Source organism: Camelus ferus, chromosome 16 (genome assembly GCF_009834535.1).
Source record: "Camelus ferus isolate YT-003-E chromosome 16, BCGSAC_Cfer_1.0, whole genome shotgun sequence".
Taxonomy (NCBI): Eukaryota; Metazoa; Chordata; class Mammalia; order Artiodactyla; family Camelidae; genus Camelus; species Camelus ferus.
This window is the reverse complement of record NC_045711.1, coordinates 35,262,419-35,272,327: the sequence shown is the minus strand read 5'-3', so window position 1 is coordinate 35,272,327 and position 9,909 is coordinate 35,262,419. Positions and strand designations below refer to the sequence as shown.

The 9,909-nt window shown below is 57.5% G+C and overlaps 2 protein-coding genes across 4 annotated transcripts; one reads left to right on the top strand and one right to left on the bottom strand.

Annotated features, from left to right (window-relative positions):
• Positions 1–625: 625 nt before the first annotated feature.
• Positions 626–1,140, bottom strand: HSPB9 (heat shock protein family B (small) member 9). Its single transcript, XM_006183326.2, has one exon. It carries the CDS (start codon positions 1,133–1,135, stop codon positions 653–655), a length of 483 nt encoding a protein of 160 aa, XP_006183388.1. The 5' UTR covers positions 1,136–1,140; the 3' UTR covers positions 626–652.
• KAT2A (lysine acetyltransferase 2A) lies at positions 704–9,908 on the top strand. Of its 3 annotated transcripts, none has more exons than XM_032457204.1 (18): positions 2,427–2,765; positions 2,905–3,028; positions 3,365–3,510; positions 3,621–3,710; positions 4,008–4,189; positions 4,279–4,470; positions 5,342–5,448; positions 5,637–5,747; positions 5,836–5,975; positions 6,059–6,267; positions 6,463–6,589; positions 7,720–7,830; positions 8,145–8,288; positions 8,538–8,652; positions 8,746–8,782; positions 8,862–8,925; positions 9,058–9,142; positions 9,254–9,908. In XM_032457204.1, the coding sequence occupies exons 1-18, from the start codon at positions 2,427–2,429 to the stop codon at positions 9,445–9,447; spliced, it is 2,517 nt and encodes an 838-aa protein (XP_032313095.1). In that variant the 3' UTR covers positions 9,448–9,908. The 3 variants fall into 3 exon arrangements, with proteins under 3 accessions (XP_032313098.1, XP_032313095.1, XP_032313096.1); XM_032457205.1 differs by having other exon boundaries at positions 5,839–5,975; positions 9,254–9,447; XM_032457207.1 differs by lacking the exon at positions 9,058–9,142 and having other exon boundaries at positions 704–2,765; positions 9,254–9,395.
• The last annotated feature ends 1 nt before the right edge of the window (position 9,909 follows it).

Sequence of the window (9,909 nt, the reverse complement as noted above, 5' to 3'; positions counted from 1 at the left end):
GAGAAAGAGGCCTTTATTGTTACAGGCTGTAATGGGGTGGTGTGGGGTAAGAGTGACCTGGGGGTGAATCTTACCAAGTCTGAAGTTGAGGGGCCTGCATTTGCCTCTCCCCTACCCTGTCCAGATTATATTGGGGTGATGTGCAGTCTGTATTTGAAAAGAGTTGGTCTCTGAACACTAGAAACCATCTCTCTGGGGTTTTTTGATTAGCCTGTACTAGACTGGTGATGGACTGGGTCCTCTCATCCTCTTCCCTCAAGAGGAAGGAACACAGATGACTTCTGGAACTTTGGACTGGTAATAAGGCAGAGACAACAGCCCCATACCAGGTCCAAGCCAACTGGTCCCTGATCTCTCCGGGGCCCTCTGCTGACCTGAAATCAAATGAGGCTTGGGCCCTTCTGGCCCTCTGTTGCCCTCTGCTGGAGCTGTTGGTCCAGGCAGCTGAGCCGGGTAAAACAGTACCGCCCACCTACCCCCAGCTTCCTCGGGGGCCACCGGGCCTGATTCTTGGTGGATCATCATCTTGAGGTGCCTTTCCTGCCTCTCTGGGCCCTCCTACTACCTTTGTTATACCTCCACCTCTGACCCCCAACCACAAGAAAAGACCACGGACACAGACTGCTGCTCACTACGGTAGTGGTTTACTGGGTCAGGCTAGGTTGGAACCCTTTTTAGAGCCGCGGCTCCTCAGTCTCGAGGCCGGTCCTGTTTGGGCTTCAGGGGAAGGCAGCTCCCGGCACTGGCCACGGACGCACAGTTGGCCGGAGGGGGTCAGGCAGCAGGTCATGGCGGCGGGATCCAGGTTTGGCGGTAGCGGCATTTGCTGGTGCACCTTCTGCGCCACGCGGAAGCTGCTCCCATCCGGTCTGCAACCCTCCAGCTGCCGCTGGCCGGTCACCATCAGGCATCCACCGTCCACTTGAACGACCAGCTCCTCAGGGGTGAAGCCGTGGGCATACACCTTCATCTGGAAACCATCCTCCGCATGGACGTTGTCCCGCACAGCTGCCACATCATCCGTGAGCTGCTGTACCGGTAGAGTGGCCACATGGTTCTGTTCAGCGAAGGCTGCGCTGGGACATCGAGATGCCACCTGGCTCCCGTTGGGGAGACTGCTACCGACCCGCTGCATCCGAGTGAGCAGCAACTGCTGTTGAAGGGCGCGAGGCTCCGAAGGTAGCGCTCCGACCAAGGACTCCCGGAGAGGAGTCCCTCGAGGCTCCGCGCGGCTCTACTCCCACTCGCGTGGCGCCGCTCTGTTAAGGGGCCTCCCTTGGCTTCCCGCGAGGTTCACTTCTGCAGAGCTTGTGGTCAGCAATGCACGCATGTCCCACCTCCACGGGTTAGCAGCCACCCTGGTGTGCCCACTGCTGCTTTTGTCCCGGATCCTGCCCCTTTCTTGGGCCCTTTCCCCATCTCCCAGGGCTGTGACCCAAACGGATAAGCCAAAGGAGGCTGGCAGTGCATAAGCCTGACCCTGGAGCGGTCACCAGCACAGAGCGGAGATGAGATTGAGGCAATATTCCAAGTATCAGGCCTGGGGGCAAACAGGATTGCCCCCTGAAAAGAGCCATCAGAGTATGACTGCGGGGTCATCCATTCTCGGAAGGTCCTGCCGTTCTCTGACCACGCCCAATCCTGCGGCACACTGGGACTGGGAGGTGGACGCGCCTTCCTGGCCCCAGGCTTAATGTGGCAGGCTCAGAGCTGTGCTCTGGGACTGCAGAGATAAAGGATGTGGGCCCTGCCTGATAGATGCCCACGGGGTAAGGGGAGAGTCCTTCCCATGCACCCTCCTCTGCCTCTACCTCATTCCCACCGCGGTAGCCTTTTTCGTGACCACGGCCATGACTCTGGCGCTCAGTACTTTTATAATAAACCCCTTTTGTTAAAGTATAACGTACATAAAAGTGCACAAAACACACCCGTGTAACCACTTCACAAATCAAGAAATAGAGCTGCTTGTTGCCTTTTAATCGCCACTGTAGCTGCACTTCTGTGTCTGGAGACGTGGGATAGGGCCAAAGTGGGGAAGGAGGGAGATGTGCAAGAAGCCAACTTGACTACAGGCCCCAGACAAGCATTTCCATCCTCCGGCTTGGGAGGTGATTCCTCGAACAGAAGATTGTTTTCTGGGATGCTTCTCCTTGCCCCAAGTAGGCAGCAATCTTGACTATCCTGGGAGCCTTCGATAGAGTTTACAAGTGAGGAGTCAATCTGGGGTGCTGGCTCGGGACTCACTTAGCTGTCCCGGATCAAGAGACAGGACAGAAAAGTCTGGAAGCTGGAGGCAAAAGGAGCGGCCGCGAAAGACTACAACTCCCATCGTGCTCCGGGGCAGCGACGCCTGCGCACTGAGCGCCGGTTGCCCATGCGGCCCTAGGGCTGGGAGCGCCGAGCCGCGCTCCGCTGCGGGGGAAGCCATGGCGGAACCTTCCCAGTCCTCGACCCCGGCCCCGGCCGCGCAGCCCCGACCCCTTCAGTCCCCAGCCCCTGCCCCAACTCCGACTCCTGCCCTCAGTCCGGCTTCAGCCCCGACTCCAGCTCCCACTCCGGCACCAGTCCCCGCCCCAGCTGCAGCCCCAGCCGGGAGCACAGGGACGGGGGGGCCCGGGGTAGGAAGTGGGGGTACCGGGAGCGGGGGTGATCCGGCTCGACCTGGTCTGAGCCAGCAGCAGCGCGCCAGCCAGAGGAAGGCGCAAGTCCGGGGGCTGCCGCGCGCCAAGAAGCTTGAGAAGCTAGGGGTCTTCTCGGCTTGCAAGGTGGGGGCGGGGCCTGGGTGAGAGGGGGCGGGGCCTGGGGCATCCTCGAGCTCGGGTGGGAATGGGGGCAAAGCTCTGGCTGGGGAGTGGCTGCTTGTCCCCTGGTTACAGGGTTATTGACCGATCCTTCTATCTCCAGGCCAATGAAACCTGCAAATGTAATGGCTGGAAGAACCCCAAGCCTCCCACTGCACCCCGCATGGACCTGCAGCAGCCTGCTGCCAACTTAAGCGAGCTGTGCCGCAGCTGTGAGCACCCCTTGGGTAAGGCAGGTAGTGCCCTTGGAGCTGGGATGAGGGAAGGTGCTGCGTCCTGCTTGGACGGGATGACTTAAATGCCACAGAGCTTCATCTCTGAAAGACCGAAAATGCCTCCTAAGGAGGGATTGGACTGGGAGTGTATATGCCCGAACGGATAAGAAAGGAAATCTGCCAGCCCAGAAGAGAGAGGGGCCTCCCAGGGCTGGCATAGAAGCAGTCACATTGTTGCTTACACTGGTTGGAGGGACTGAGGGTGTGTCTTGGCTGGCAATGAAGAGGGGCAGGAAGTCCTGTTCATCTCTTCTGTCCATTTTCCCCAACTACCACTTGTCCTTACAGCTGATCACGTGTCCCACCTGGAGAACGTGTCAGAGGATGAGATTAACCGGCTGCTGGGGATGGTGGTGGACGTGGAGAATCTGTTTATGTCTGTTCACAAGGAAGAGGATACAGACACCAAGCAGGTCTATTTCTACCTCTTCAAGGTGAGCTTCCTCCAAGTGAGTGTGAGTGGTCGAAGGAGGGAGGCTGGGGCGGGGAGGGGTCTGCAGCTCTGTACTCCGCTGACCTCTACTTCTCCCTCTTCTTCCTTAAGCTCCTGCGGAAATGCATCCTGCAGATGACCCGGCCCGTGGTGGAGGGGTCCCTGGGCAGCCCCCCATTTGAGAAACCTAATATTGAACAGGTGAGATGAGGAAAGTGTTAAGAGAATTGGGGGCATCTTGGAGGAGTGGGGAGCCTGTGTTATCCATTCCCCTCAAACTGAGAACAGGGAAGAGGTCCAGAGAAGGAAGGATGCTTTGTGCTAACCTTAGGGTGGGCTTGGAGGGGGGAGGGGGTATAATTTCTCCTCAGAGACAGTCCCAGAGTGAAAGCCCCAGAGAGCCTTGCCTCTGCCCTCAGGAAGCACCTACTTTTGGATAAGAAGCCCCTGCTGGCTGTTCACACCTCCTCCCCTGTTTTGTTCCACTGCCCCCCTCAGGGTGTGCTGAATTTTGTGCAGTACAAGTTTAGTCACCTGGCTCCCCGTGAGCGGCAGACAATGTTTGAGCTCTCAAAGATGTTCCTGCTCTGCCTTAACTACTGGAAGCTTGAGACACCTGCTCAATTTCGGCAGAGGTCTCAGGCGGAGGATGTGGCCACTTATAAGGTCAATTACACCAGGTAGGTCCAGCCAGGGACAGCACAGTGGGGAGGCTTGCAGGCCCAGCCTGGACTCAGTTTCTGCACTCACCACCTCCCCACTCCCGCAGATGGCTCTGTTACTGCCACGTGCCCCAGAGCTGCGATAGCCTCCCCAGGTACGAGACCACTCACGTCTTTGGGCGGAGCCTTCTCCGCTCCATCTTCACCGTTACCCGGCGACAACTACTGGAGAAGTTCCGGGTGGAGAAGGACAAGCTAGTGCCCGAGAAGAGGACCCTCATTCTCACCCACTTCCCCAAGTAAGGCTCGTTTGGGCCTATCAGGATTTTGTACCACATTCACATCCTCCTTGTGGTCCCTTTTCTTCCAGGAAGGCTTCCTGGATTGGTCCCTTCTTTCCCTCCAGGAGCCTTCTGGGATCTGGGCCTCCAGCTGGCTGACTTGCACATGGCCCAGATGCAACTTGCTAGCTATTTGCCTTTTGTGTACTAGTTTGGGGATGGCAGTTAAATGGCCCAGGTGCTAACTCTGCCTCCACCCACACCCCTGATAGATGTGACTAATTGTTTCCCATGGGGTGTGGACACAGCTCAGAATCTTTCCCACCACAGCACTCCAAGAAACCAGAGCTTACACTTAAGGTGAAACCGATTTCCACCCCTGTCCTGGTCATTTCTGTAAGATTTTCCTCTGCTCTGCCATACTTTCTTTTCATTTTAAACCTGGCTCATTGCTACCCAGTTCAAGAAGACTTTCCTGACTAACCCATGCCCTCCTGGGCTCCTACCACCAGGTGGGAGTACGATGAGGCAGGAGAAGGTGGATTCAGAGTCACATTTTGATACTGAGGCCTAGGGTGACTGGGTACCCTGCCTGGCCACACAGCACAGGATGCCATTGGCTCAGACGCCACCTCCCTGTGCTGTTCCCATGGCTCACTGCGCCTCTGGTCTCTGTTCCGGATTGTCCTGCCCTCCTGCCTTCAACAAGGGGCTCCCAGAAGGCAGGATGCTTTGCCTCCCCCTCGTCTGAAGGCAGAGGCTGTCTTGTTCTTATGCTCCCAGTTCCCTGAGGGCAGCGTGCCCTCCAGCCCCTCCGGTGTCTGGCCCAGGCTGCCTCCTCAGTTGGAGGACAGAGTTGTGGGACAGACTGTCCCCTCCTGCCCCACAGATTCCTGTCTATGTTGGAGGAGGAGATCTACGGGGCAAACTCTCCAATCTGGGAGTCAGGCTTCACCATGCCTCCCTCAGAAGGGACCCAGCTGGTGCCCCGGCCAGGTACGTGCGGGCTCTCTACTTGGCCTTCCTAGCTGAGCTCAGCCCTGCTGTGGAGGAGGGACTGCGAATGGCAGCAGTGGGGAAGCGCAGGGGGGCTCACTTGGGGTTCAGAGAGCCCAGATCCCTTTGCAGGATGCTCCAGCACCTTCAGTATGCATCTCCTGAGTTTTTTGTCTCTTCTCTCTCAGCTACTGTCAATGCCGCGGTTGTCCCCAGCGCCCCCATCTTCAGCCCCACCATAGGTGGGAGCAGCAACAGCTCCTTGAGCCTGGATTCTGGAGGGGCTGAGCCCATGCCAGGTGGGTACTTGACTCCAACCTCTGCCGCTCATTTCTCCCTCCCCCAACCTCTCTTGTTGTCCCTGGGAAACCTTGCCAACCTCCCTAGCAGGCGAGAAGAGGAAGCTCCCAGAGAACCTGACCCTGGAGGATGCCAAGCGGCTCCGAGTGATGGGCGACATCCCCATGGAGCTAGTCAACGAGGTCATGCTCACCATCACTGACCCCGCTGCCATGCTGGGGCCTGAGGTGGGCAGCCTGGCTTACTGACCAGTAGGGGAGGGGCCTTGCCATCTGAGACCCCGGCTCACCACCCCTTCTCTGGTACCCAGACAAGCCTGCTGTCGGCCAACGCAGCCCGGGATGAGACCGCCCGCCTGGAGGAGCGCCGCGGCATCATCGAGTTCCACGTCATCGGCAACTCACTCACACCCAAGGCCAACCGGCGGGTGTTGCTTTGGCTCGTGGGGCTACAGAATGTCTTCTCCCACCAGCTGCCACGCATGCCCAAGGAGTATATCGCCCGCCTTGTCTTTGACCCGTACGTCCCCCCCGGAGAGCCCAACCCCAGGCCGCGGTGCCTCCCCACTGCTCCCCCGGCCTTTCCCTCCAGCCTTGAGGAATTCTTGCTCCTTGGTTCCCAGCACTGGGTACAGCTCAGGTCTCCAGGGCTGTGGGTTTCTGGGGAGCATTTGGGGGACAGGTAGGGACTGTGACCTGACCTCTCTCCCCTCAGGAAGCACAAGACTCTGGCTTTGATCAAGGATGGGCGGGTCATTGGTGGGATCTGCTTCCGCATGTTTCCCACCCAGGGCTTCACGGAGATTGTCTTCTGTGCTGTCACCTCAAACGAGCAGGTCAAGGTGAGTCCAAGCACCTGGTGCCAGCCATGTCCCACCTTCTGCCTCTGCGTCTGGACCAGGTGAGGGCAGCACTGTGTGGTAGCACAGCTGCCCCCAACCCTTAACGGCCAGGCAGTTCCTCACAAACCCACAAGGTGGCAGTCGTTCTTTGACAACTGGATTAAGGAAACACCTGTTGACAAATGGAACCCAAGAATCTATAACACTTTTATTTTGTTTTCTTCTGGCTTTGTTGAGGTGTGACTGACACGTAGGGCTGTGTAAGTGTAAGGTGTCCAGCATGATGATTTGAGAGACGTACATCATGAAATGATTACCATGATGAGTTTAGTGAACATACGTCCTCCCACATAGATACAAAATTAAAGGAATAGGAAAAAAGATATTTTTTTATTTGTGATGAGAACTCTTCAGATTTACAGTAACAGTTTTAAATGGCCCAGTATTTCCTTCATCATAGGAACATTTACATACGCTAGGGAGTTAAGTTTTACAATAGCCCTGCGCTGAGTGATAGTCCTGGCTTCTGCCCTTTAATTGTCACAACAGACCCATTGTTAGGGTCCCTGGTTGTCCTGTTTTACATAGCCCGGATCTGCATGGTGCCTCCTTGGTCCTATCGTGTGTAGGAGACAGAGTGAGGGTGTCTTTGGGATTCAGATGCTGCGATGAGTGGGGCCCTTGTGATTCCCCTTCCTCTTCCCCCCAGTTCTGAGGCCCAGGGAATGCGACCTAGTGGCCTGTGGACCACAGCATACAGGTTAAGTTTGGATCCTGGTCCTCCTGGCTGTGGCTGGCCACCTGACCTTGGACACATTTCCAAACGTAGCTGAGTTTCAGTTTTTCTTCCTGTAAGATGGAGGTAATGATAGCTGTTAACTTGAGGATTGATCTGTAAAGAACCAAGCACCACACCTGGCCCAGAGTAAGCGCTTAGAAACCCAGCATCCTTCACTTTTCTCCCCATAAACTCTCCTTCCTTGCCGATCACCTTCCTCCTACCTGACTTGGATCCCCTGGCTATTCCCACCTCCTTTCCAGTCGGCTCCCTCTTCTCCCGGCCCTCCTTAGACCTCTCTAGCCCCAGGCCTGACCCCTCCCCCTGCTAAGCCCTTCCCCCTCCCCCACAGGGCTATGGGACTCACCTGATGAACCACCTGAAGGAGTATCACATCAAACACAACATCCTCTACTTCCTCACTTACGCTGATGAGTACGCCATTGGCTACTTCAAAAAACAGGTGACGCTTGCCTCACCCCATGCTTGCACCCTACCTGGGGACAGGGGGCATTCTGTCCAGCCCCCTGGTGTCCCTTTGTGTCCCCTGTTCCATCCAACACCTGCGGGGAAGTCCTTCATGCCTGTCTTCCTCCCTCCTGCTGCTGCCCCAGGGAAGAAGAGGGTTCTCTTAAAGGGCAGCGGGCAGGTCGGGAGAACTGGGAAGCTCTTAAGGGGGAGTCAGGAGGGGCAGCCGGCCTGCGAACATTCCAGGGACAGATTCAAGTTGGAAAAAAACCTTGCTGATGGGATTGGCCATAACTCTTCACCCACTAGGGCTTCTCCAAGGACATCAAGGTGCCCAAGAGCCGCTACCTGGGCTACATTAAGGACTATGAGGGCGCGACACTGATGGAGTGTGAGCTGAATCCTCGGATCCCCTACACAGAGCTGTCCCACATCATTAAGAAGCAGAAGGAGGTGTGCATGCGTGTTTGTGCACATGTGCTCACATGCACACGCTTGCATCTGTGGGGCTTTTTGTGAACGTGCATTTGAGGGTGAACACACGTGTGGGTGTATAATGCATGTGCACATGTGAAGTGGGATGGGCCAGGGTCTTGGCCCTTCCTCTGCCTCTTAGGGGAAATTAGGAGGGGCCCTGACTGTGGCTCAGGGAGGGTGGTTGCTGGAGCTGGGGTTGGCCCTTCAGACTTTTCCTTCTCTCAGATCATCAAGAAGCTGATTGAGCGCAAACAGGCCCAGATCCGAAAGGTCTACCCTGGGCTCAGCTGCTTCAAGGAGGGTGTGAGGCAGATCCCTGTGGAGAGCGTCCCCGGCATCCGTGAGCAAGGGTCTTTGCCGGGGAGGGGGTGCATACTGCTAGGGGTGTGGACAGGCATTCTTAGGGGTGTTCTCCCCACTCCCCACTTTGCAGGAGAGACGGGCTGGAAGCCGCTGGGGAAGGACAAGGGGTGAGTTGTGTGGAGGGAGAGGAGGGGGAGGGGGAGGCAGAGGGACCAGGAGCCTCAGACTTGGCCTCTCTCCCTGAAGGAAGGAGCTGAAGGACCCGGACCAGCTCTACACGACCCTCAAAAACCTGCTGGCCCAGATCAAGGTGGGGAGACTCCCTTCTGGTAGCCCCCGTGCCAGTGGCTGTGGCTTTCTGACCCAGGGTGGGTAGGGGGGTGACAGTCACGAGCTGGGTGGGGGCACAGTGGCCCAGCCCCAGCTTGGCTCTCCTCTGCAGTCCCACCCCAGTGCCTGGCCCTTCATGGAGCCGGTGAAGAAGTCGGAGGCCCCAGACTACTACGAGGTCATCCGCTTCCCCATCGGTGAGGACCCTCCGTTGCAACCCCTTCCCTCTGCCCCCGCCCCCGCCTGCTGCTGCCTTGCCTGGGCCACGCAGCCTCTGCAAGGCGGGCCCTTCTCTCCCGCTGCCCCAGACCTGAAGACCATGACCGAGAGGCTGCGCAGCCGCTACTATGTGACCCGGAAGCTCTTTGTGGCCGACCTGCAGCGGGTCATTGCCAACTGCCGCGAGTACAACCCCCCAGACAGCGAGTACTGCCGCTGCGCCAGCGCCCTGGAGAAATTCTTCTACTTTAAGCTCAAGGAGGGCGGGCTCATTGACAAGTAGTGGCTTTGGACCTCGGCATCCACCTGCAGTGTCTCCTTCTCGGGTTCTCATCTGATTCCTGGGCTGCCCCTGTGCCCAGGTGCCCCTCTGCGTGAGACTCTCCAGCCAAGGGCCCTCGGGCTCCCCCAGGCCTGCAGCTGTGTCCCACCCTTGGGGAGGGGTCTCCTGGGTCTGGGGCCCAGCCTCTCTAGAGTGGTTGGTGTCCCTTATCCCTGGTCGTCTCCAAGCTGTAGAGTCCTGGAGTCCTGGCCCTGGCCCAGGTCACTGTTTCCGCAATGGCAGGATTGCCAATTTTTTCGAGTGAGGGGGCCTCAGGGGTTGGAAGTTCAACCTGGACTGGAGGGGCCATGCTGCACCCTGCACTGCCCTGTCTGTCCCCCAGGGGTGGGGGGCATGGGGACCATTCATTTCCTGGCATTAATCCCTTGGAGGGAACAATAAAGTTTTGTTTTTTCTCTGTGT